Source organism: Hippopotamus amphibius, chromosome X, assembly GCF_030028045.1.
Source record: "Hippopotamus amphibius kiboko isolate mHipAmp2 chromosome X, mHipAmp2.hap2, whole genome shotgun sequence".
In the NCBI taxonomy this organism is placed as follows: domain Eukaryota; kingdom Metazoa; phylum Chordata; class Mammalia; order Artiodactyla; family Hippopotamidae; genus Hippopotamus; species Hippopotamus amphibius.
The window spans coordinates 104,485,787-104,513,713 of record NC_080203.1 but is presented as its reverse complement, the minus strand read 5'-3'; the positions used below and the strand labels follow the sequence as shown (position 1 = coordinate 104,513,713).

Here is a 27,927-nt window from a genome sequence, read left to right as displayed (position 1 = left end):
TAACAAAATATAGAAATGTAGTAATGGCCTGTGGCTTATTTGTAGTAGTGAAATATGCAACTAAATTTCCATTCGTCTCAGGTAGAAACTTGATTTTTTGCACAAGACCAATATTTAGGTGAAGATGATTAGGCCTTAGCAGTTAGAATATACTTTAGAAACAATAATCCTTAAATTTATTTTGATTGCAATAACATAATATGATTCACAAATATGATTTAGAGATGGCTATAAACATGCATGTTCACAACACAGGGCAACTCCTAATATAGCACTAAGAAAATGAAGTTGTGCATGTTAGAATTAAGGTTATACATTTTGACATAACCTACGTATTTTTTCTAATAGTTTGCTCCATTTGTTCTTTAATAATCTACATGGAGCACATATGTCTCTGGCATAACTATTCTGAGTTTCTCATGAGGATGTCACACTAATTAGCTCAGTGCCCTCCAGCTTGCGAATATCAGGGTCATAATATCACTTTAAAAAGCAGATTTTAATAACAACAAACAGGTGACTGTCTAAATTTGTAGCCATACCTCTAGGACCCCCTTTCTGTGAAAAGAAATGAAGAACTCTGAAGCTAAATAATTAATTTGGCCCCAAACCATACAAGCCTGGACTCTTTGACAGTTTTGTTTTCTGATTCCCAGTTATGGCCCTGAAAGGCAAGACTCCAGTATACCACAGAGTAGTCCGTATTCCAGAACAGGTATCATTTCCATTGATGACTCAGCATCAACCTGCTTTCTTAGCTTGTATGTGTAACTTAAAATTTTCAGTTGAGAGAGAATTCTCTGAACATCTCTTCCAACATATTATAGAAATGGCAGTCCCTAGATACTTTAAACAGCTTTTATCTTACTGTTAACTAGTATAGTTGATTTATTTAACTTCCATAATTATCCCTTATGAATGCCTATTTGTGAGCAACATACTTTCATCTCTAAGGAAGAAGTCTTTAGAAATCCTTACAATTGTTAGTGACATTTATTTGTGACCCAAAACAGCAGGGGTGGATGGAAAATCTTTGGTAGTTGAATATCTTATCTTTGTCTACAGAGTTATGGAAGTCCACAGGGATTATTTATTGAACTAGGAGTAATTTAAACTTATAAACAAAAATCAGACTGAAATAATTTAATATGTTGATCATGGCATGGTAGTCTAAAATGATCTCTAAACATTAAACAAGAATATTTTTACACCTAAAACTAATATATGTCAATTTTATCTCAATTAATAATAAATATTTAAATTTTTAAAGGATATTTTCATAAACCATTCACTTACAGTGTTAATATTTAATTGTTCAGAATACTACATGGACAGTTCAATAGTGTGCTTTAATTGTTTATTCTACAGTAGAAAACTAAATGCTGAGGATCCACGTTTTAAGATGGTTTCCAGTCACGTTAGTAAATTTAGTCTCTACCCTGAACACTCATGATAAAGTAGTCTTAAATCCTCTCTTACATCCATGACCCTTGACAAGCTGATAGCTCCAGAAAGTAGGTAACAATGGTGATTTTGATATAACCCACAATTACCTTGTATTTTTTCAACAGCAGCCAAAGTGCTTTTTCACTTGCTGAAAAGTGATTGTATTCATTTAGTTCAACACAACTGTGAATTAGAGCTAAGATTTATTTCTGCAAATTTGCAATTCGGAAGTTCTTATGCTAGAATGAGATCTATTATGACATTGGCACAAGAAAGCCTCCTCCAAACGATTCCAAACAAGCTTTTAGTCAGTTTTGCTAAAGACTTTTAAAAATTTCTTTTCAATGAACTTCTGCTTAATGTCAAAACAAAATGTTTAATGTGTGCATAACAAAGTTCTCATGTTAGGCCTATGTTTAAACAAGATAGAATAGTTTTTATAGCTGGTATCCTGCTACTCTCTGACATAATACACTATAAAGAAGGATATGTATTACCAGTTGCCACCTTTGAAATACAAATTCAGTTCAAAATTTGATTTCTAATATTGTACGTGATGAGAAGCCTGCTTGTCATGTGTACTTTTAGAATGTGATGCTGAGCAAAAGTAGTGCTATTTAAATTTGCATTTTTCATTTAAATTTTGGGCAGTATATTCATGCAAACCAGTGCATCGCAATGGCAAAATTGCACATCTTTTACTTTGCTAACTCTTATTTTACTGTTACTGTGTTGCAAAAGAACATGTTCAGAATTCGCATGTGACTTCAACCTCCAATTATATCATTCTCTGGTTGGGTGACCTTGGTAGCATATGAGGGTGAGTCAAAAATTATCCGCACTCTGGATGTAGAATTTATTTTAATTAACTTTTCGTAAAGATAAATACATCATTTTTCGACATAATCTCCTTGCTTTTCAATACACTTTGTCTATCTGTCAACAAGCTTTTGTATTCTCTCATCAAAAACTATTTTAGGCTGAGCTGCGAGTCACGAATGGACTACTGTCTTCACTTCTTCATCAGAAGTGAATCTTCGTCCTCGTAGGGCTGCTTTCAGGGGACCAAACAGGTGAAAGTCCAATGGCACAAGATCAGGACTATAGGGAGGATGCTTTAACACCTCAAAATGAAGTTTTTGCAGAGTGTTGACAGTGTGGAGCAGAAGTGTGTGGATATGCACACTTCAGACCACAAAAAATGAATCACTGCACGCTGCTCTTCTTTTCATGCAAATCACAAGTGGGGCATCCATTTTTGCTCACACTGCAATTACAAATGAACTGATGTAACACGTTCACACCTGCACAGCAGTAACTGGGGAGACAGTAGCCTTGAACAGAAAGTGCTGATAAGACAGTGTGGCCAACAGAAGTTTTAATATAACCGGAGTGCGGATAATTTTTGACTCACCCTCGTACTTAACATCACTATCAACTTTCTTACATGTAAAATATAGATAATACTTAACCTTTCAGGATAGTTATGGGCATAAAATGGGAATATATGAAAAGTACTCATCTAGTAGTTGCTCAACCAATGTTTATCACTCTAATATGCTAACTCCCATTTTTCAAAATTTCCTGACACGATGTGGATATGGGGAAGATTTAGGGCTTCTTTTGTCTCCACACTCTCCTAGTTTGTCTCATTGAAAATGACAGAGAAGGTGCTATCAAAAGCTCGGCTGAAACTGAATTTGGATCTTGCTGGCTTGTTGCCACCAGCGTTGTAGACTGTGCACAGTTATAGAAACATAAAAACCAATTAGATGCCACTGGTCTTTCAAAACAAATGTTGGTTGCTCTAAATGCCATTAAGCATTTTCACACTCTTTTAGGTGAAAGAAATGGTTTGCAAAAACAGGGCCTTGAGTCACTGCAGAGAGAATGAATTGGGTTTGTTTGGATCCTCTCATGGTCCTCTGGGCTCTCCTCATTGCTTTCACCATCTCTGCTTTCCCAAACAGCCTCTGCTCTGATGTTTCATAAAAGCTCTAGCCACCTGCATGGTATTACCCTGGGGGTCTTGTGAACACTAGATTTGTTCTTCCTGCCCATGACCCCAAAATCAAAATCAGTATTAACTGTACTCTCAAGGTCTACTGAGATGATTGGCTAGAGATGAATTCATGCATGTTAATAGATCAATGAGCAATGACAAATCCTGCATTTTCTGCCTTTACATGGGATGATCTGTCCTTTGAGTGCCAGGCTAGCATTGCCCTGCAGACTAACACCTGGCATGTAGCAGAAGGTATCTAGTCAGTATCAAATGGAAGAAGCAATACATTTCAAAAATAAAATGATTTCCAAAATATTTTAAAAATTGCTTAGTAGTGCAATAATAGTACAGTAAATATGAGAACAAATAAGATTTACAAACTTGGAGAAAAGCATAAATTTGAAAACTGCATATATTCTGTTAAGCAGAAGGAAGACACTCCTGCAATTCCCGTGTTTGCCATGGAGGCCACATTTAAATGGCACAACACTCACTTATAAATTGCTTTGCATAGTATAGTCATTTTCACAATGTTGATTCTTCCAATCCAAGAACATGGTATATCCCTCGATCTGTTTGTGTCGTCTTTGATTTCTTTCATTAGCATCTTATAGTTTTCTGAGTAGAGGTCTTTTACCTCCTTGGTTAGGTTTATTCCTAGGTATTTTATTCTTTTTGTTGCAATGGTGAATGGGATTGTTTCCTTAATTTCTCTTTCTGATCTTTCATTGTTAGTGTATAGAAATGCAAGAGATTTCTGTGTGTTAATTTTGTATCCTGCAACTTTACCAAATTCATTGATGAGCTCAAGTAGTTTTCTGGCGGCATCTTTAGGATTTTCTATGTATAATATCATGTCATCTGCGAACAGTGACAGTTTTACTTCTTTTACAATTTGGATTCCTTTTATTTCTTTTTCTTCTCTGACTGCCGTGGCAAGGACTTCCAAAACTGTGTTGAATAGTAGTGGAGAGAGTGGACATCCTTGTATTGTTCCTGATCTTAGAGGGAATGCTTTCAGTTTTTCACCATTTAGAACGATGTTTGCTGTGGGTTTGTCGTATATGGCCTTAACTATGTTGAGGTAGGTTCCCTCTATGCCCACCTTCTGGAGAGTTTTTATCATAAATGGGTGTTGAATTTTGTCAAAAGCTTTTTCTGCATCTATTGAGATGATCATGTGGTTTTTATCCTTCAATTTATTAATATGGTGTATCACATTGATTGATTTGCATATATTGAAGAATCCTTGCATTCCAGGGATAAACCCCACTTGATCATGGTGGATGATCCTTTTAATGTACTGTTGGATTCTGTTAGCTAGTATTGTGTTGAGGATTTTTGCATCTAAATTCATCAGTGATATTGGTCTGTAGTTTTCTTTTTTTTGTAGTATCTTTGTCCGGTTTTGGTATCAGGGTGATGGTGGCCTCATAAAATGAGTTTGGAGTGTTCCTTCCTCTGCAATGTTTTGGAAGAGTTTGAGAAGGATGGGTGTTAGCTCTTCTCTAAATGTTTGATAGAATTCACCTGTGAATCCATCTGGTCCTGGACTTTTGTTTGTTGGGAGATTTTTAATCACAGTTTCAATTTCATTACTTGTGATTAGTCTGTTCATATTTTCTATGTCTTCCTGATTCAGTCTTGGAAGGTTATACCTTTCTAAGAATCTGTCCATTTCATCCAGGTTGTCCATTTTTATTGGCATATAGTTGCTTGTAGTAGTCTCTTATGGTGCTTTTTATTTCTGCGGTGTCTGTTGTAACTTCTCCTGTTTCATTTCTAATTTTATTGATTTGAGTCCTCTCCCTCTTTTTCTTGATGAGTCTTGCTAGAGGTTTATCAATTTTATTTATCTTCTCAAAGAACCAGCTTTTAGTTTTATTGATTTTTGCTATTGTTTTCTTTGTTTCTATTTCATTTATTTCTGCTCTGATCTTTATGATTTCTCTCCGTCTACTAACTTTGGGTTTTGTTTGCTCTTCTTTCTCTAGTTTCTTTACGTGTAAGGTTAGATTGTTTATTTGGGATTTTTCTTGTTTCTTGAGGTAGGATTGTATCGCTATAAACTTCGCTCTTAGAACGGCTTTTGCTGCATCCCATAGGTTTTGGATCATTGTGTTTTCATTGTCATTTGTCACTAGGTGTTTTTGGATTTCCACTTTGATTTCTTCAGTGATCTCTTGGTTATTTAGTAGCATATTGTTTAGCCTCCATGTGTTTGTGTTTTTTACAGTTTTTTTCCTGTAATTGATTTCTAATCTCATAGCGTTGTGGTCGGAAAAGATGCTTGATATGATTTCAGTTTTCTTGAATTTACCAAGGCTTGATTTATGACCCAAAATGTGATCTATCATGGAGAATGTTCCATGTGCACTGGAGAAGAATGTGTAATCTGCTGTTTTTGGATGTAATGGCCTGTAGATATCTATTAAATCAAGCTGACTTATTGTGTCATTTAAAGCTTGTGTTTCCTTATTAATTTTCTGTCTGGATGATCTGTCCATTAGTGTAAGTGGGGTGTTAAAGTCCCCCACTATGATTGTGTTCCTGTCAATTTCCTCTTTCATAGGTGTTAGCATTTGCCTTATGTATTGAGGTGCTCCTATATTGGGTGCATATATATTTATAATTGTTATCGCCTCTTCTTGGATGGATCCCTTGATCGTTATGTAGTGTCCTTTCCTGTCTCTTGTAACATTTTTTATTTTAAAGTCTATTTTATCTGATATGAGTATTGCTACTCCAGCTTTCTTTTGATTTCCATTTGCATGGAATATCTTTTTCCATCCCCTCACTTTCAGTCTGTATGTGTCCCTAGGTCTGAAGTGAGTCTCTTGGAGACAGCATATATATGGGTCTTATTTTTATATCCATTCAGCCAGTCTGTGTCTTTTGGTTGGGGCATTTAGTCCATTTACATTCAAGGTAGTTATCGATATGTATGTTCCTATTACCATTTTCTCAATTGCTTTGTTTATGTTTTCGTAGGTCCTTTTCTTCTCATGTTTCCCACTTAGAGAAGTTCCTTTAGCATTTGTTGTAGGGCTGGTTTGGTGGTGCTGAATTCTCTTAGCTGTTGCTTGTCTGTAAAGCTTTTGATTTCTCCCTCGAATCTGAATGAGATCCTTGCTGGGTAGAGCATTCTTGGTTGTAGGTTCTTCTCTTTCATTACTTGGAATATATCATGCCACTCCCTTCTGGCTTGCAGAGTTTCTGCTGAGAAATCAGCTGTTAACCTTATGGGAATTCCCTTGTATGTTATTTGTCGTTTTTCCCTTGTTGCTTTTAATAACTTTTCTCTGTCTTTAATTTTTGTCAGCTTGACTACTATATGTCTTGGCGTGTTTCTCCTTGGGTTTATCCTGCCTGGGACTCTCTGCGCTTCCTGGACTTGGGGAGCTATTTCCTTTCCCATGGTAGGGAAGTTTTCAACTATAATCTCTTCCAATATCTTCTCGGGTCCTTTTTCTTTCTCTTCTCCTTCAGGGACCCCTATAATGCGAATGTTGGTGCATTTAACATTGTCCCAGAGGTCTGTTAGGCTGTCTTCAGTTCTTTTCATTCTTTTTTCTTCCTTCTTTTCTGCATCAGTGATGATCACCATTCTGTCTTCCAGGTCACTTACTCGCCCTTCTGCCTCAATTAATCTGCTATTGGTTCCTTCTAGTGTATTTTTCATTTCAGTTATTGTGTTGCATATCTCTGTTTGTTTGCTTTTTAATTCTTCTAGGTCTTTGGTAAACTTTTTGATCTTTGCATCCAGTCTTTTTTCAAAGTCCTGGATCATCTTCACCATCATTATTCTGAATTCTTTTTCTGGAAGGGTGCCTATCTCCTCTTCATTTAGTTGTTTTTCTGGTGTTTTATCTTGTCCCTTCATCTGGTACAAAGTCCTCTGCTTTTTCATTTTCTCTATCTTTCTGTGGCTGTGATTTTCAGTTCCACAGGAGGAAATACTGCTGATACTGCTTGATTCTGTTGTCTGCCCTCTTGTGGAGGAAGCTATCTAGGAGGCTCCTGGCTGCTTCCTGATGGGAGGGACTGATGGTGGGTAGGGCTGGATGGGCAGAGCTCAATAAGACTTTAATCCAATTTGGTGGGCGAAGCTCAGTAAAACTTTAATCTGCTTGTCTGCCAATGGGTGGGGCTGTGTTTCCGCCTTGTTTGATGTTTGGCCTGAGGCTACCCAGCACTGGATCTTACAAGCTCTTTGGTGGGGCTAATGGCAGACTCTGGGAGGGCTCACGCCAATGAGCACTTCCCAGAACCCCTGCCCCCAGTGCCCCTGTCTCCTCAGTGAGCCATAGCTGCCCCCCACCTCTGCAGGCAACCCTCCAACACCAGCAGGTAGGTCTGGTTCAGTCTCCTATGGGGTCACTGCTCCTTCCCCCTGGGTCTTGGTGAGCACACTTTTTTGTGTGCCCTCCAAGAGTGGAGTCTCCATTTCCCCAAGTCCTGTGGAGGTCCTGCAATCAAATCCCGCTGGCTTTCAAAATCTGATTCTCTGGGGATTCCTCTCCCCATTGCTGGACTTCCAGGTTGGGAAGCCTGACATGGGGCTCAGAACCCTCACTTTAGTGGGTAGACTTCTGCAGTATAACTGTTCTCCAGTTTGTGAGTCACCCACCTAGGATTTATGGGATTTAATTTTAACGTGATTGCGCCCCTCCTACTGTCTCATTTTGCCTTCTCCTTTGTCTCTGGATGTGGGGTGTCTTTTTTGGTGAGTTCCAGTGTCTTTCTGTCAATGATTGTTCCACAGTTAGTTGTAATCCTGGTGCTCTTGCAGAAGAGAGTGAGTGCATGTCCTCCTACTCTGCCATCTTGATCCATCTCCCATATTGTATTTTTTATTTTATTGTATTGCACCTTTATTGCAGTATAATTGATATACAATAGGTTGTACATTATTCAAAATACAATTTGAGAAGTTTTAACATATGTATACACCCGTGAATCCATTGACACAATTCAAGTAATGAATATATTTCACCCCCTAAAGTTTCCTTGTGTCCATTGTAAATCTTTTTGCTTCTGTTCCTCTCCTGCCCAATGCCACCCTTGCCCTGGACAACCATTTATCTGTTTTCTGTCACTTTATATGCATCTTATAGCATTGTGTGTGTGTATAATCACATATTGTGCACCCTTTTTTGGCTGTTTCCTTTTGTGCATCCTAATTATTTTGAGATCCATCCACACAGTGCATCTATCAGTGGTTTTTTCCTTTAATTGCTGAGTAATAGTCCATGAAATGGATGTACCACAATTTGTTCATCTGTTTACCTATTGATGGACATTTGGGTTTTGGCATTTTTTGGTTATTACAAATAAAGATGATATGAGCATTCAGCTCTATGGGCATATACTTTCATTCCTCTTGGGTAAATCACTTACATGTAGGATGGCTGAATAACATGGTTGTTGAATTTATAACGTTTAAAGAAACTGCTAGACAGTTTCTCAAAGAGGTTGTTCCTTTTTCCATTCCCACCAGCAGTGTATAAAAGTTCCACTTTCTCTATATTGTTGACCATACTTAGTAGGGTTAGTTATTTCAATGTTTTCCATTTTAATTTGTGTGTAGTGCTAATACAATGTGATTTTAATCTGCATTTCCATAATAAATAATATTGAGCATCTTCTCTTTTGCTTGTTTGTCATCCATGTGCCTTCTTAATTGAAATACTTTTTCAAGTCTTTTGCCCATCCCCCATTGGGTTGTCTGTTTTCTTATTGTTGAATTTTTAGAAGTTTTTAAAAATATATTCTGCATATATTCCCTTTAACAGATACATGCTTTATAAATTTTTCTCTCAATGTATATTTTCTTCTTTTTTTGATTAACCATGTCTGTTAAATAACAGAATTTTTTATTTATTTTTTCCAGCTTTATTGAGGTGTAATTGACAAATGAAAATTGTATATATTTAAGATGCATAATGTGACAATTTGAAATATGTATACGTTATGAAATGATTATAGAAGTTTTTAATTTTAATGAAATGAAATGTATCAGTTTTTTCTTCTACAGATCAAGAAGAAGCTTGCAGTTTTAATTGCAATCTAGACTATCACTGCTTGCCCCAGTAATGAAAGCATAGGTTCTTACTGCATTTAAAATGTAATCAGTTATTCTCTACAACAGAAATCTGAATCCTGTGGATTTTAATAATCCTTTATAGTCCTTTCCTGTTGTCTTTAGTGTCTTGATATATTCATGTCAAAAATGCATTATAGACAGAACAAACAGTATAATTCCACACACACACACAAATGGAGCCTCTAGGACTACCATTGGGTGCTAAACTGCTGTACATTTTATCATAAAAATTAAGAGTTTTGAAAGAGTGGAGACGAGCTTTATTGTGGCAGTTGTGGCCACAGCACTGGGTTTCTTTTTCTCTGTTCTTTATCAGCCACATAATTTTGTTTTTCCACCTTGCCTTTTGGTCCCCTAATGAAGGGGAAATAAAAGAATGTGAGTTAGAAATAAGGTTAAAATGAAGAAAGATAAAGATAAAGAGAGAGAATAAGGAAGAGGTCTAGTAGAGGATTCCTTAGACTTTCATACTTAGTCTTGCTACTCAAATTTTAAAAGGTAGTATGATATTAGAGAAACAACAATTAAGGTTAATTTTATCATGGGTAATATAATGTGCGTAGAGCAAATACTTATGAAAAAACTTCTTGATGGAATTAATGTGCCTCCAAGAAATTCACAAGTGGATAAAATCCTAGCCATACAGAGATTTTCTATAACAGTTCTCCTCATTAGTGAGAGGGAGTGGCAAAGGTCCAGTGGAAGGAACAGGAAGGATGTGAGGGGACCAAATGCAAAGACATCAAAGACCTTGCCGGGTTTAACTGTTGCCATGGAATCTTGCTTTTGCAGGTTTTGTAAGGGATGAAATAGTTTAGGTGATCAGTGAGCAGTATCTGAGACCTATCATTTTAGGTCAAAATAAATAAATATTTTCAAAGTATATGAATAATTTTGCTGTTTTTCTGATCAAAGCCCATTTACTCCATGATATTTACACATGACCATTATGCCATTTCCCATATTCTATGTCAGGTAAATATATATGCCTTTGTCACTTACTAACTGTGTGACCTGGAGTAAGTTACCCAATCTTCTCTACGGCCCAGTTTGCTTAGCTTTAAAATAAATCTAATGAGTAATTAACTCATGTGTTTATTAAAGTGGTTAAATAGATAATAAATGTGAAGCATTTAGCATCTGCGTAACAGAATAAGCATTCAATAAATAATTTTTCATTATTTTCAAAAGAAATTAGTATGAAATTACATTGCTCAGTCTATAAACTTGTCTGATGTTATATTTTACAGGAGGGTATGAAATTAGAGAAAAATAATTCCTGATGTAAAAAAATGACTTATGTGCTAGGAAATATTTGTTTTTTGACTATTCAAACACTTGAGTGTTTAGCAGAGGAAAAAAATCCATTTCTTGAATACAAACTTGTGCTATTAAAAATATAATAGCTATAATTATGATTCCTATTAGATATTTTGTAACACTCTAGTCAAACTGAAAATCTCCATTAAATCAATGATGTTATATTTTAGAGAGCTGCTTTTGCACACTACTATTATTTCTGTTACACCTATAGTTTTTCCAGAGTGTTCTAATTTTCCTATCACTGATAAACTCAAACACCAATAATCAAGCTTTTATTTATTTTTGTTCCCTTTTGTGTTGGTTGGTCTTGGCCAGAACGGAGGAATACAGGGAACAAAGTAATCATATGTACATATAGTATGGCAAAACATTATCATCTTTTGAAACACATATTCTCATAATTATTATTTACTGCATTTGGTTTGAAGGTTCATTGCTACCAGTCATGTTGCTGACTTTAAAGTTATTCCTTGTAATAAAAGTTTACAAAAATTTGACCGCTTGTCTCATCTACCATAGCTAATTAATAACCAAAAATAAAGATGCAATTTTAAAATGTAATTGTTTAGAAATAAAATTAAAATTACATTGCCAAGATAAAGGTTTTTCACTGGAAAAAAATGTATATAAATTAGTGGTATAATTCTAAGATGCATTTTTAAAAGTCCTCCTTCAATTAAAATATAGGCTACTAAATAGACCTATAATTTCTTCCACAGTTCTCTTCATTCATTTCTATTTTTTGAGATAAATATTTAATTTATCATTCTGGTATACGATATATGGTCTTATATAGGGCTTTTGAGTTGTTTTACAAGTGATTGTCCAATTTCTATTTTCCATGGGATAATAAAAATACAAAAATGTTTAAATGGGTGTGTTGGAGGAAGAAAAAATTTGCTGAGTATATAAATGAACTGAGTGGGAAAGAATGGGGAAAGTGTACTTTTAATTCTTGAGCACATTTAATAGTATTTGAAATAGTGATTGTTTCCTTATTATTCAGTGCACACATATTAACATATATAAATTTGTCCAAATAATGGTTTGATCTAACTGAATTTTCTTAGTTTTCTTTTCTAGTTGTTCATTGGTAGTGTATAGAAATTTATCCTTCATTCATTCATTCCTGAAATGAGTCTCCTTTGATTATGGTATATAGTCCTCTTGATATGCTGCTGAATCTGATTTTCTAGTATTTTATTGAAAATTTTTGCATCAGTGTTCACTAGGGATATTGGATTTAGTTTTCTTTTCTTGTACTGTCTTTGTCTGGCTTTTGTATCATGGCAATGCTGGCATCCTGGAATGAGTTAGGAAGTTTTCCCTCCTCTTCAGTATTTTGGAAGTGTTTGAGAAAAAATGGTATAATTTCTTCTTTAAATATTTAGTAGAATTAAACAGCGAAGCCATCTCGTGCTGGGCTTTTCTTTGTAGGGAGGGTTTTGATTACTGATTTAATCTTCTTACTAATTTTATGTCTATTGAAGTTTTCTATTATTCATGAGTCAGTTTTAGTAGAATGTGTGTTTTTAGGAACTCATCCATTTCATCTAAGTTATCCAATTTTTGGCACATAATTGTTTATAATATTCTCATATATATATAATGCTTTTTATTTTGGTAAAAACAATAATAATGTCCTACTTTATTTCTGATTTTATTAATTTGAGTCTTCTCTCCTTTTTTCCTAGTCACTCTAGCTAATGATCTACCACTTACTTTGATCTTTTCAAAGAATCAACTTTTGGGTTTTTTTGGTTTTCTCTATTGTTTTTCTATTCTCTATATCATTTACCTCCACTATAATCTTATTACTTCCTTCCTTCTGCTAGTTTTGGGTATAATTTGGTGTTCTTTTTGTAGTTCGTATAGTGTACAGTTAAGTTGTTGATTTGAGATTATTCTTTTTTTTTATTGAATTCATTTACTGCTGTAAATTGACCTCTTAGCACTCTTACTGCATCCCTTAAGTTTTCTATGCTGTGTTTTTATTTTCAATTGTTTCAGGATATTTTGTAATTTTCATTGTGATTTCTTCTTTGAAATATTGGTTGTTTAAGAGTATGTTGTTTAATTTCCAAATTTAATAATTTCATTCCATTGTGATGAGAAAAAAATGCTTTGTATAATTTCAGTAGTTTAAAATTTATGAAGATTTGCTTTGTGGCCTCACATATGATCTATTGTTCCTTTTTTATTTGAGAAGAATGTGTATTCTGCTGTTGTTTCATGGAATGTTCTATGTAAGGCAAGTCTAGTCATTTTACAGTATTGTTCACCTCCTCTATTTCCATATTTGTCTTCTGTCTGGTTGTTCTGTCCATTAATGAAAGTGTGGGGTATTGAAGTCTCCAGCTATTATTATAGGATTGTCTATTTCTCCTTTCAGTTTTGTCAATTTTTGCTTCATATGTTTTGGGCCTCTGTTTTTACGTGTGTATAGGTATATAATTATTATATATTCTTGCTGAATTGAATCTTTTTTTGATTTGATAATTATTTATATTGCAAAATGATCACCATGATAAGTCTAGTTAACATCCATCACTACACATAATTACAATTTTTTTTCTTGTAATGAGAACTTTTTAGGTCTACTCTCTTAGCAACTTTCAAATATGCAATACTGTCATCATGCTGCACATTACATCCCCATGACTTATTTTATAACTGGAAGTTTGTAGCTTTTGACCCCCACCTTCACCCATTTCACTTATCACACCCCCACGCCTCTGGAAACCACCAATCTGTTGTCTGTATCTCTATATAAGCTCATTTTTGTTTGTTTGTTTTTTGTTTTTTTAGTTAATTGAATCTTTTATTAATATATAGTGTCCTTATTTGTCTCTTTTAAACTTTTTGGATATCTAATAAGTGAATGGTATCCAGAATATATTTTAAAATACTAAAACTCAACAACAGTAAAATAACCCAATTTTAAAAATTGATGAAAGATCTGGAGAGACACCTCACCAAAGAAAATATTGTGATAGCAAATAAGCATGAAAGAAAGATGTTCAACAGCATATGTCTTTCGGGAACTGCAAATTAAAACAATGAGATAACAGTACATACCTATTAGGATAGCTAAATTCAGAAGCCTTGACAATACCAAATGGTGACAAAGATGTAGAAAAATTGGAACTCTCATTCATTAATGGTAAGAATGCAAAATGGTACAATAGTACAGGCGCTTTAGAAGACAGTTTGGCAGTATGTTACAAAAATAAACATATTCATAACATGATCCAGCAGTCACCAGCCCAGTTGGTATTTACCCATATGAGGTGAAAATTTATGTTCACACAAAAATCTACACGTGAATGTTTATAACAGCTTTATTCATGACTGCCAAATGTGGAGGCAACCATGATATCCTACCATAGGCAAATGGATAAATAGTGGTATATCCATACAGTTGGATATTTTTCAGTGATAAAAACAAATGACAAAAAGACTGGAGGAAGCTTAAATGCATGTTGCTTAGTGAACGAAGCCAATCTGAAAAGGCAATCCATACAACATTCTGAAAAATATCAGTGGTTGCCAGTTCCTTGGTAGGGGGGCAGTTGTTGGGAGGGAGGGGTGAATGAGTGGGGTACAGGGGATTTGGGGGGATATGAAACTATTCTCCATGATGCTGTAATGGTAGATAGGTGAAATTATACATTTGTCAAAGCCATAAGATGTACAACACAAAGAGTGAACCAGAATGGAAGCTATGGACTTTAGTTAATAATGGTGTATTGTTATTGGCTCATCACTTACAAGTAATTTGCCACCTAATGCAGGATGCTTATTATTAAGGGAGGTATATAGGAACTCTCTTTACTTTACATTCATTTTTTGGAAACCTAAAACTGTTTGAAAAATAAAGTCTCTTAATTCAAAAAAGAGTGTGGACTTTAAATCACAATGCTCATGTTTGAATTCCAGCTGTATTATTACATGCTGATAGACCTTGAGCAAGCTACTGAACTTTTTTCTGTCACAGTTTTGCTTCTTTAAATTGGGGATAATAATAGGACTTATTTCATAGGTATGTTTTGGAAAAATATGTCAGTTTTTGTAAATCCCTAGAACAATGCCTAATATACAGTAAGTCCTACATAAGCATAAACTACAGTCATTTAATCCTCAAAACAACTAGCACCATTTTACAAATGAGGTAAATAACATGTTCAAGGCTAAATTAGCAGTATTAGAAAAAGAGTTTGAATCCATGTTCTGTCAAAAGCCTGCGTTCTTTCCACTATATACCCTGTCTTTCCACAATGTGTTTGTGAGCATATACCAAGATCCTGTGTAAAATAAGAAAGCCATGTTTATAATAGGACATGAAATTTAACCTATAACTTAAGTGACTTTGTGATACTTCAAAATAAAGGAATTGAAGATGATGAGATAGGAGTGACATCAGCAAGATGGCAGAGTAGAAGATCCACTAGTTGTATCCCTCTTCAGCACAGTCATTTGGAAGCCATCCAAGGACAAAAGTACCATTGTGGGAGCTTTGGGATCCAGGCGGGAGACCATGAAACCCTGGTAGGGTGCAAAACCAAGGAGCGCTGTTTTGAAAAGGCAGGCTTGTGCTCAGATGACAGACTTGCCAACTGTGGTCCTGGCTACAGACCAGGAAACAGCCCCGTGGACTGTTACAGTCCCATTTGACTTTGGTCCTGCCATCAGCACTGTCTACTAAGGAACCTGGCAGGAGTCATGCCTGCCCATGCCCTGTATAACAAGCCCACAGATTTCAGTCCCATGTGTGGACCCTGAAGTGGCCCGTGACCCGGCTTCAGCCCCTCTTAGCCACCATTTCTACCCATCTGGGGACCAGGTGGAAAACATACCTGTCTGTGCCCCTGCGCCCTCCAACTTTGGTCCAACTGCAGATCCTGAAATGATCCTATAACTCAGCTCCAGCTACCTTCAGCCATGGTCTGGGAACACTCCTACCAGGAGACATGCTTGTCCGTGCCCCAGAGGTAGACCCACTGAGTATGTTCTGTCTACATCCGGAAGCATCCCTATAATCCGGCTCCATCCCCTCACAGCTGCAGTCTGGGAGCAGTTCTGCCTGCCCCATCTACAGGCCAAGGAATGCCAAGGATAGCTGGCAAATCTAGGAGAAACTAGGAGGGGCATGGAACAGATCTCCCTCAGACTCTCTAGAAGGAACCAACTCTCATGGCACCTGGATTTCAAACATCTTGCCTCCAAAACTGTGAGAAAATAAATTTCTGTGCAAATACCAATTCATATTCATATATATTTTTTAAACACACACACAAATACACACACACACAGTGCCCCCCCCCACACACAATGGATCATATGAGCCATAAAACTCTGTAAATGGCTGCTTTCACTCAAAGTATATGGATGTATTTTCAATTCAGTTTTCACAGAGTTTTCTTTTGACTAAATGAACAATAATCCAAATGTTTATCTTGATTCATATAACTAGTCACACATAGGTGGAAATCAAGTTCCTTTTGTGTGTGTGTGTAGTTACAGATAGTATTGCAACTGTGTCTTTATAAATAACTCTGCTAGTTTACCTATGGGGTAAGATTTAAGATATAAGCTATTTATAGGATAAAAAACAGAACTGACATGTCAAAGGGGATGTGCAACAATTTGGTGGATGTTGCAAATTTACCCCCCAGAATATGTAGTATCGATTTTTACTCTTACCAACAGTGTCTGCTATAGGGGTTGTTACTCAACATTCTCATCATCAAAATTAATGTTATCAAAAGTGTTAAGAATTATCAATTTGAAAGAGCAATACTTTTGTTACTTTTAATTCCTGGTGTTTTTTTTGGGGGGGGGGAGGGTAAGATTTGTGAATCTATATTCCTATGTATTATCTCTATTACATTTTGGTATGTGTTGTTTTAGCTGTAAACACTGAACTGTAACTGTATCTCCTATATGTCTTTATCTTTAATTCTCTCTAAAAATTTAAATATCATGATAATATTTTATTCTGTGCCAATTTGAAAGAAGTCACTGATTAAACTTGCTTAGATCAGTGCCAAGATAGCGCTTTGATTGTTTTAAATGTATTTATTTTATGCCTTGAATCACTTTTGTAATTTATGTTTTGTATTTCATCCTGATTTTAGTACTGAGCCTAACATGGTATTACGTAGTGCTTGTGTATGTGTGTGTATGCATAAACATAAAAATACATAGATTTACACACACACATTAGAAGGCTTTTTGGAAGTTGGGTGTTATTACAGCATGTTTCAGAAAGGAAGAATTGAAGATGCAGAAAGGAGTGGGGAACAATATAGTAGCCAGATCCTTGGGTAGGTATGATCTAGCGCACAGGTCCAAGGGCTGGTCCCACATACAATTGTATCAGTCATTCTTACAAGAGGAAAGCCAGAGGATGAGGTCACCATTGTGGAAGGGTTAGTCAATGTGGTGATGGGACTGTGAAGAAATTCTTTCCTGGAAGTGTTCATTTTCTTAGTGAAATAGAAACAAGATGATCAGCTAGAATGAAGAGGGAAAAGAAGATTTGAACTACCCTCTACACATGGATAATAAGAATATGAATATAGCAAGCTGGTCCTGAGATATCAGGGCCAATTTCTGAATTATTTCCATATGTATATTATCTTCAATTTAAAAGTTAATACCAATCTTTTATAAGTCAATTTTAGTATAACAAAAATTCATGATAAAAAGTGCCAATTTTTGACACTAACAGTTTTTCATAACAAAATTTAGTATTTTACATATTAAATGTTTAAAGGAAAGTTCATGCTTAGACTGTTGTATTAAACAAAATAAATATTTTCGTGAGGTAATAAGTGAGTGTTATAAATGACTTAGAAAATATGTAAGAACATTCACCCAAGACCAATACGTTTTCTGAAAGCTGATACAGTTCTGTTATTTGCTGCATTTTCTTAATTTCTATGAGAAAGCTGTTTTAAAATTGCCATTTTAATGGGCATTTAAAAATATTTCCTTGAACTTTCCATTAAGTTATTCTGTTCAATTGTTAGTTTAGAAAACTAAATCCTGGTTAATCTGACATCTTGCACCTATGTATTGTAGGTACAATTTTGTTTTCCGTTAAAAGCAGACAAATTAGTGATTCTCAGAAAGCCTCAAATGAAGATCAAGATGGAAATCTAATACCCTTTTTTGAAAAATCATTATCAGGACCATGCAACAAGTTTGATGAGAAAAAAACAGGTAAATTTATTATTATGGAGAGTTTCATGATCAATTTTCATAAACCCTCATCATTTACTTATAAATCAATAGATACTTTACATTCATAATATATATACAAATGTGTATTTCATATATATGTAAGAATTGTATTATTTCAGGGTTAACTTGATGTATTTTACTTTCTGGATTTGTACTGCTATTAAAATTAGTAGATTATAATACTTTAGCTTGAAGGCTGCCTACTCTTTCATAAATGAAAGACTTTACATATGTTTCTGTTACTAAACAAAAAATTTCAGTCCATTTCTCATAAAATGTTAATGAGTATATTATTTTAACAATGTAATGTGTTCTTTTTTATATTTTATTTATTTTTATAAATTTATTTATTTATTTATTGGCTGTGTTGGGTCTTCGTTGCTGCACACAGGCTTTCTCTAGTTGCAGCAACCAGGGGCTCCTCATTGCCGTGGCTTCTCGTTGCAGAGCTCGGGCTCTAGGTGCATGGGCTTCTTTAGTTGCAGCACATGGGCTCTATAGTTGTGGCTCACAGGCTTAGTTACTCCACGGCATGTGGACTCTTCCTGGAGCAGGGATTGAACCCATGTCATCTGCACTGGCAGGCAGATTCTTAACCACTGCGCCACCTAGGAAGTCCTCCTTTTTTAAATATAGGAGATGATAGCAGTCTTCCTCATATGCAAAAGAAAGTAAATGCTGTTGTTTCTCCTTCCCGTATTGTAAAGCTTTGTTTGAATGTTGTTAAACATCATATCTTTTCAGTAAAAATTCAAAGGAAAATGAGAGTATGGAGAGTTGGAATAGACAGGGCAAGTTTCCTAGAGAGTGGGTAGGTGAATTCAGGGACAGAAGAGGGCACTAGAGAAGAGTGGGTCAACAGGGGCAAAGTTCTAGAAACAGAGGTATACCAAAGAAGAAATCTTTATTGAATCAATTTGTATTTAATCAGGATTCTTCAGAGAAATAGATACCACTAAAATATAATATAATGTAATATAATATAATATATAACAATATAATGTAATGTAATATAGTGTAATATAATGTAATGCAATACAACATAATACAATATAATACAATATAATATAGTACAATATAATACAATAATCTACATCTATATAGAGACTTTTTTTTTTCATCTTTATTGGCGTATAATTGCTTTACACTTGTGCTAGTTTCTGCTGTGCAACAAAGTGAATCAGCTATATGTATACATATATCCCCATATCCCCTCCCTCTTGAGCCTCCCTCCCACGATCCCTATCCTACCCCTCTAGGTTGTCACAAAGCATCGAGCTGATCTCCATGTGCTCTGCAGCAGTTTCCCACTAGCCATCTATTTTACATTTGGTAGTGTATATATGTGAATGCTACTTGTAGAGAGAGACATTGTAAAGAATTGGCTAACACAACTGTGGAGACTTGGCAAGTCCAAAATCTGTAGGGCAAGCGAGCAGGGGAGAGAGTTAGGTAGGAGTTGTTGTTTCAGTCTTGAGTCCAGATTCCCCAGGGCAGACCAGGCAGGCTACAAGCTCAGACAGAGCTTCCATGTTTCAGGCTTGGCTAAGAATTGCTTCTCCTTCAGGTCCCTTCAGTCTTTGCTCTTAGGGCCTCCAACTGATTGGAGTTGGCCCATTCACAATAAGCAGAGTATTCTGCTTTACTCAAAGTCTACTGATTAAAGTGTTAATATATTTTAAAAAAAAAATACCTTCCTACCAACATTTAGATTGGTGTGTAATCAAACAACTGGACACCAGCCAAGTTGACACATAAAATGTACCATCACAGAATACATGGATTAAGAGTGTTATTTAGGCACGATTCAAAATAGTTTGGAAAGGGAAGAGCAGTTGGGGCCAGCTAAGCCACTGCAACAGCTAACTGGGTTTGAAGTAAAGAGAACAATGTCTTTTAGGGTGGTGGTGTGAATAGAGAAATACCACTAAAGGTGGAAAAAATTTCAGAGACTAGCATTAGATGACTCCCTTGAGAGAGAAGATAGGAAGTGAGAGTTGATTCCAAAAAATAATGTTTGTGTGTATCTTGTTTGTATCTTGGTGGTCTTATCTAAGGGATGCACAAGGGGAAGGCACAGGAGCTAGGGGAAAGTGCTTATCAAAGTCTACTGATTAAAGAGTTCTTTGCAGGAGAGGTTGGGAGAGTCATGTTAGGAAATTACATTTACTTGTGACGGTGTGGGCTGCTAAAAATGTTAAAAATTGTTTCAATTATTAAACATAATAAATCATATAAGAAACATTCTTATATTAAAATATTTGTGTGCATATCGTCGATTATTTTATTCCAACAAATTTCTTAGAATGAAATCATTGGCTCAAAGGGGAAAAACAACTCTTAAACATTTTAAACATGTTATTAAAGCACTCTTCAAACTTTTATTAATTCATATTTCTATTATAATGTATAAGATTGTCTCTTTCAACCTGACACCCAAACTGGGTGTTACCATTATTTTTCATATTTCCCTATTTGGGAGGTTAATAAATTCTTATTTAATTGTTTTCATTTCTTTTTTGTCCCAGCTTTACTGAAGTACAACTGACTATTAAAAATTGTACATATTTAAGGTGGACAACTTGATTATACGTATACATTGTGAAATAATCACCACAGTCAACCTAATTAACATGTTTATCATCTCACAGTCACCACTTTTTTGTGGAAGAAGGTGATCACACAGTCTCCCTTCTAACTGAATATTGTTAAAATGTCCGTACTGTCCAAAGTGATCTATTTTCAATATAATAGCCTATCACAATCGCAATGGCATATTTTAAAATATTTAATTTTTAGAGCAGTTTTAGTTCCACAGAAAAACTGAGAGGAAGGTTCAGAGTTGCCCCATATACATCCTGCCCTCACACGTGGATTGTTTCCCCCAAACATCCCCCACCAAAGTGGTACATGTGTCACAATTAACAAGCCTGTACACACACACACACACACACGATCTACCTTCTAAGCAAATTTCAAGTATACACTACTGCCTTGTTAACTATAATTACCTTGCTGTACATTAGATCTCCAGAACTTACTCGTTTTCTGTAACTGAACCTTCCCTAATTGAAAAGAAATGTACTGCCGAGCAATCAGTAAGAAAAAGACCAAAGTTATTACAGGGAATGGAATGGTTAATTCTGCTTGAGTAGGAATATGGGAAGGCCTGTCTGAAGAACTGGGGATACCTGGTAGATGCATTTTTCCTAGCTCTTAATCTATCTGGCAACCTGTCATCATGCAGCTTAGATTTGTTTAAATAAAATTATCAAAGATATGCACAAATATTTTCATATAAGTATGTTTTTATATGATTTATTATGTTGAATAATTGAAACTTAATTGTTTTAATTTTAAAATTTGATTGAAAATGTTTTTGAATAGGTATTACCTACACATAAATTTTTTTCCATTTTATTGAAAAATAATTGTCACACATCACTGTATAAGTTTAAGGCGTACAGCTTGATGGTTTGATTTACACGTATTGTGAAATGATTACCACAATAGGTTTGACTAACATCCACCTTCTCATATCGATATAATAAAAAGAAAAGAAAGAAACGAAAAACAATTTTCTCCTTATGAAGAGAACTCTTAGAATTTACTCTCTTAACTTTTCTATGTATCATACAGCAGTGTTAGCTATAGTCCTCATGCTGTACATTACATCCCCAGTACTTACTTATCTTATAACTGCAGGTTTATGCCTTTTGACCACCACCCTACATTTCCCCCTACTCCCACCCTCTGCCTCTGGTAACCACAAATCTGCTCTCTTTTTCTATGAGTTTGGGTTTTTGTTATTGTTTTGTTTGTTTATTTTAGATTAAACATATAAGTGAGATCATACAGTATTTTTTCTTCACTACCTGACTTATTTCACTTAGCATAATGCCTTCATAGTCCATCCATGTTGTCACAAATGGTAGGATTTCCTTATTTTTTATGGCTGAATAAGATTCCATTGAATATATATACTACAACTTCTTTATCCATTCATTCATTGATAACAGGTTGTTCCCATGTCTTGGCTATTGTGAATAATGCTGCTATGAACATGAAGGTACAGATATCTTTTCGAGTTAGTGTTTTCATTTTCTTTGGATATATTCCCAGAAGTGAGATTGCTGGATCATATGGTAATTCCCTTTGGGCTGGCCAAAAAGTTTGTTCAGGTTTTTCCGTAACATGTTATAGAAAACCTGAATGAACTTTTTGGCCAACCCAATATTTTTAATTTTATGGGGGTCCTCCATACTGTTTTGCATAGTGGCTATACCAATTTACAATCCCACTAACAGTGCACAAGTGTTCCCTTTTCTCCACATCCACGACAGGATTTGTTATCTCTTGCCTCTTTGATCATGGCCGTTCTAACAGGTGTGGTATCTCATTGTGGTTTTAATTTCCTTTTCCCTAATGACTACTAATGAACTTAAATTTAATAGTGAATATTCTGTGAATGATAGAAATGTGTATGTATAAACGCACACGTGTATATTGATCTATCAGTTATATGTAATGTGTATATCCCAGTGTATTTATATACATATATGTCTATATATCTATGTCTTTATTGATATATTAAACTTGAAATTTTATACAAAAAATAAGTACTCTTGGTCATGAGATGATGAATAATTTTTATTTTTTAAAAATTTTCAGTAATTTCTTAAATTGCTATAGTGAATGTTACTAATTTTATAATTAGAAAAAAGTTTTAATATGTTTAAAGCCTGTAGTTAAACAATGTTTAATAATTATTATTTTTCTTGTTCATCTCATTAATAAATTGTCAGTAGTCCCACTCTCACCAATAAATTCATATTCATTGTATGTTTTTAGCTCTGTAGGAATTAAACTAGCTTCATCACAATACTACCTTTGTGATAGTCACAGCAATTACAAACAGTAGGTGTTCTTTCCCCATGATAGTTAATTTTATGTGTCAACTTGGCTGGGTCATGGTGCCCAGATATTAGGTTAAACATCATTCTGGATGTTTCTGTAAAGGTGATTTTCAATGAGAATTACATTTAAATCTTTAAGACTTTCAAAAACGATTGCCCTCTATAATGTGGGTGGGTCTTACCAGTTGAAGGTCTTAATAGAACAAAGACTGACCTCACCAGAGCAAAAAGGAATTCTACCAGTAGACTGCCTTCAGACTTGAACTCCAAATCTTCCCTGGCTCTCCAGCCTGCTGGACTAACCTGCAGATTTTGGACATACCAAGCCAATTATTTGAGCCATGCAATACAATTCAGTATATTCAATGTAATTCAATACATTCAGTATAATACAATGCAATGCAGTGCAAAACGAAACACTTTTTCAGAATAGAGAGACTGAGAACTCCACTAGTCTGGGCCACTTATTTCATAGATAAGGAAATTGAGACCCAGAGAGGCTTAGTGATTTACCTAAGTAAATTAATCAAACATTGCAGTTCTTGGAATCTTTAAAACTTCATAATACTGATATGATATGCAAACAATTAACTGAAACTGGAGGATATCTCAAACTGTAATCTAGCTCAGCACTGGAGAATAAAGAATAAGGAATATCAAAGTGAGAAGCTGAACAGATGAAAACAAATAGAACCTGGGTTTGATGCTAGTACACAGGGCTCTTGGGGTGGACCAGGGTTCTGGTTTCAGGATTTGGGAGTATGATTTTGGATGTCACCAGCAGCAGAAAGGCCTGTTTTTTTAAAACCCAGATGTAAATATTACTTTCTCACCTGTTAAAAAAAAATGCAGCTCAGTAAATTTGAAGATCTAATTGGCTTGATTCATGGATTCATTAATCAGGCCGCATCCCATCTAGCAAATAGAAAGCTGCTCCTAGGTTTTATAGAAACATGAGTTGGAGGGGGCAGGGGATGGACAAGAAAGTTATTAGCAAAAGAAAAAAAAGGATTGTTTCAGGCAAGTTTACCTCACTAGTGCTGACCAGGAAATTGCAGAAAGTCCATTCCTGGGAGAGGTTGAAACTGCAATTAAGTCTTGGTTTACTGTCCCAAAGGCAAGTGGCTCATATTGGGCCTGCTATTTCTTTCTTCTTCTGTTTCGTCTTCTTTTTCTCTTCCCCTTTCCCCCTCCCCTCCCCTCCTTCTTTCTACTTTTTTTCCTCCTTTTTATTTTTTAACAGTCCGTACCCCATTTCAGCTTTTCGGGGGCTAAATTGCTAGGGTCCTCTTTTATACTCCCAAGAAACTAGAAATTTCATGAACTATCCCTGATTTTTTCCTTAGGCTAGATTTTTATGGTACTGGAAATGTACTCTCGTATTGTGTAATACCATATTTAGATATTTCTACATATAATATGTGAACACGAGAGTGAGTCAAAAATTATCTGCACTCTGGCTGTAAAATTTATAGAAGTTTTAATATAACTGGAGTGCTGATAATTTTTGACTCACCCTTGTACTTTGGAAATTGGAGCGGAGGGGGGGAAGCTTAGTTATTTCTTTTGAAATATTAATCCTTAAAGTAAAACATTCTTATTTTGTGGGGAACTTAGTGAGTTACAGGGGCAGGCATGAGGCAGGGAGCTTTCATAGCCCATGCATGTTGGGGCTTCTCTTACTGCTCACGAACTGTGATGAAATCAGCTTTTCACCTTCCTCTCAGCTCTCTTGACAAATATGTCCATCAGAAAGTGTTTGAAAATGATATGTATTCATGTTTTCTCAAATTTTTATGTTAAATATGGTATTCTGAAACCTAAATTAAGATGTGCTATGTTTTTTCCTTTTTCAGATGATGCTATTAGCAATTTACGAGTCTGGTATTATCTTGAGATCCATAGTGCTCCTGGACCACCCTTAAAAACTATTGACGTGAAATGTATTGCTCTGGTAAGAGCCCATTAACTGTTCATAGACTCCTTCTTTTTCGCAAATAGTAGGAGCTTTTCTTGTACACCTAAATTGCTATTCCTAAAAAATATCCATATTAAATGAGTGTATTGGGATAAATTATTCAAATTATAGTGATTTTATTTTAAATCCCGTATTATGCACCTTAAATGCTTATAGAAAACATCTTTTAGTTCTATGGTATCATAGTGGCTGCCCTGATAAGCATTTTACCTGCATGTCTCAAGAGTTACTAGAGCAAACTTAACCTTAGCCTACATGCTTTCCTCACACATCTGATAAAAGCAGGATTGTGCTCTCTAGACTCTTTCAGTATTGATTCCTCCTGGTTTCTACGGCAGGAGTTTCACACTGAAATATATTTCTAGGAACTGGCATAGATTTGGGGTTTTAAATAATAGTGACAAAGAATAGGATTGTCTTATGTGAATTGTTGAAGTATTACTAAATCCATGTCTAGAATTATTTGATAAAGTCAAATATTAAGAGTCTTGATTTAAATAAAATATGAGGACAATATTAATTGTTGTTAATCGTGTTTTAATTTGATTTAATTAATTTTTCAATTGTTAGTGCTCATTTGTTTAAATCAACTATTTAAACTTGATGAATAATGGTTATTTTCATTTTTAAAAATGCAGATGAATTTCTTCATTGAATGATTATTTAGAATCTTCAACTTTTGATCCAACATAGAAAATAAGAAAAAACTTAAAATACTTTGTCTATAAATTAGTTATTTGCTCACCTAATCTCTGGGTAAATCTCCATTGAGGCATACAAAATGGATGGTTAAACTATTGAAATGTGCTCAAGTGCCACTTGCAAAAGCTTTCTCTTCTACCTAGAAAATTATTTAATGTGATAATGATAGGATTATTTCACTCAGTTAAAATGTCCTATTTCCCTGATATGACTGAAGAATAAAATCTTTCTTAAAGATTATTTTTAAATGACATAACTTTAATTGTGAGACCACTTGCTATGCAAAATGATTACTGGATTAACAGTGTTGGGGAGGAAAATATTTTCTTCCACCTTTCTGCATTCTTCTGGCTGGTCTAAAAAGTAAATTGACATATGAGACAGATTAACAGGAGAAAAGCACACAAAAGTTTGATAACGTGTACATGGGAGAGACCCAGAAAAACTGAGTAACTCACCAAGTGGCGAAAACTGTCACCTTAAATACCATCTTTAGCTATAGACAAAAGAGGATGTTAGGGGCAGTGTTTTGGGGCTTCTCAGAGGAGGAACATTCACATGAAGATAGAAAAGCAAATGTTTGATAAACAAGTGTTTGCTGAGCCATGCAGAGACAATGGGATACAGAAAGAAATTTTAACAGACTTTGCTAGATTTCTCCCTTCCACACATCTGGTTCACACTCGTCTGTGGTGATAGATCCCTTCCCAGAATAGGTCCTCTCTCTACATTCTTTTAGGCAGTTAGGGGGAAGGTCAGAGTTTCTTCCTGGGTCTTTTTGGCTTTGATTGGTTTCAGTTTGAAATAATCCACATGCCAAAGAGACATTCTGAGGTGGCAAATTTTGCTTGCATACAGTAGTTAGCTCTTTAACAGGCACAGGAGAATACAATTTTTAAATGGGTCCAGGAGAAATTGGGACCATGAGGTGGCACCTCAAAACTTGGCTTCCTTACTAATAAGTAGCAAAACTTAGCACCATCAAATGCTAGATTGCTCTCTTTGCGAATATAGGCAGCTTTGCTGTACTAATTAAATGTTGACTTTCAACTGAAGTTGATGGAGAAAGGGAGTCATTTTCAAGTAACTCTGCCCAAATAGGCTACCAAGGACAGTGGTGTTGCTAAGTTACTAAGTTTTCCCACCTTTCTAATAGTAATTACCTAAGCTAAAAACTTGTTAGCTCCACAACTTTCAGACATGAAGATTTAGTCGGTGGAGATGGTATGGGTTCTTTTAAATAATCCCATCAAATAAACCTTTGTGCACTTCTTGAAAAGCAAGCTTTCTGAATACTTTCAGAAATACACTAAAATGCCTGTCCGTACCTATATATTGTTTCCTAATATTTTTGACTGCATTTGCTGTGTTTGCTAAACTTTTGAGATACTTTACTTAACCCTTAGATCATCAGATGTGGCAGTGAAGCTTTCAAGACACTAAGCCTTCTCTGATTTTCCATTTGCATCTCAGCTTTTGTTACATTTAACTCAATTTCCACACCTACCCTAGAGATGAATGAATGGTTAGAATCTGTTTTAAATAGGGTTTTTGTAAGAAATACTTACATCCTCGAGCCACATAAATTTGGTTACTTCTTACAGCAGTTTCCAAAAATCAGGTTATATTTATAATAGACGACAATTGGTTGTTAGTAGTCCATTCTCTTTTGTGTAAAGTATTTAGGATTTCTCTTTGAATCTTTTTTCTTCCAGTTTTATTGAGATATAATTGACATATAGCACACCATGTAAGCTTAAGGTGTACTGCATAATGGTTTGACTTGCATATATCATGAAAGTTTAGTGAAGATTCATCATCTTATACAAATAAAATTTTTTTCCTTGTGATGAGAACTCTTAGGATTTAATCTCTTAACAACTTTTATATATAACATACAGTAGTGTTAATTATCTTTGTCAGGTAGTACATTACATCCCTAGTACTTATTTATCTCACAACTGGAAGTTTGTACCTTTTGACCACCTTCATCCATTTGCCCCTCCCTCCACCCCCTGAGTCTCATAAACACAAATCTGCTCTTTTTCTATGAATTCGTCTGTTTAGTGTACAACACAGGGATTTGATATTTTTATACATTACAAAATGATCACCACTCTCTTGGAAATCTTAATGTGTAATAGCTGCTATTCCATTTTCTTTGGACACAATCTCTTGTGTGTCATGTAGTTTGGGTGTGGGA

At 35.2% G+C, this 27,927-nt stretch overlaps 1 protein-coding gene across 1 annotated transcript in view; it reads left to right on the top strand.

Annotated features, from left to right (window-relative positions):
• CFAP47 (cilia and flagella associated protein 47) overlaps positions 1-27,927 on the top strand; it is a 474,307-nt gene that overhangs the window by 320,660 nt on the left and 125,720 nt on the right. The window contains exons 51-52 of the mRNA XM_057717674.1: positions 17,967-18,107; positions 24,901-24,998. Coding sequence (XP_057573657.1) covers positions 17,967-18,107; positions 24,901-24,998 — 239 coding nt within the window. The remainder of the gene's footprint in view (positions 1-17,966; positions 18,108-24,900; positions 24,999-27,927) is intronic.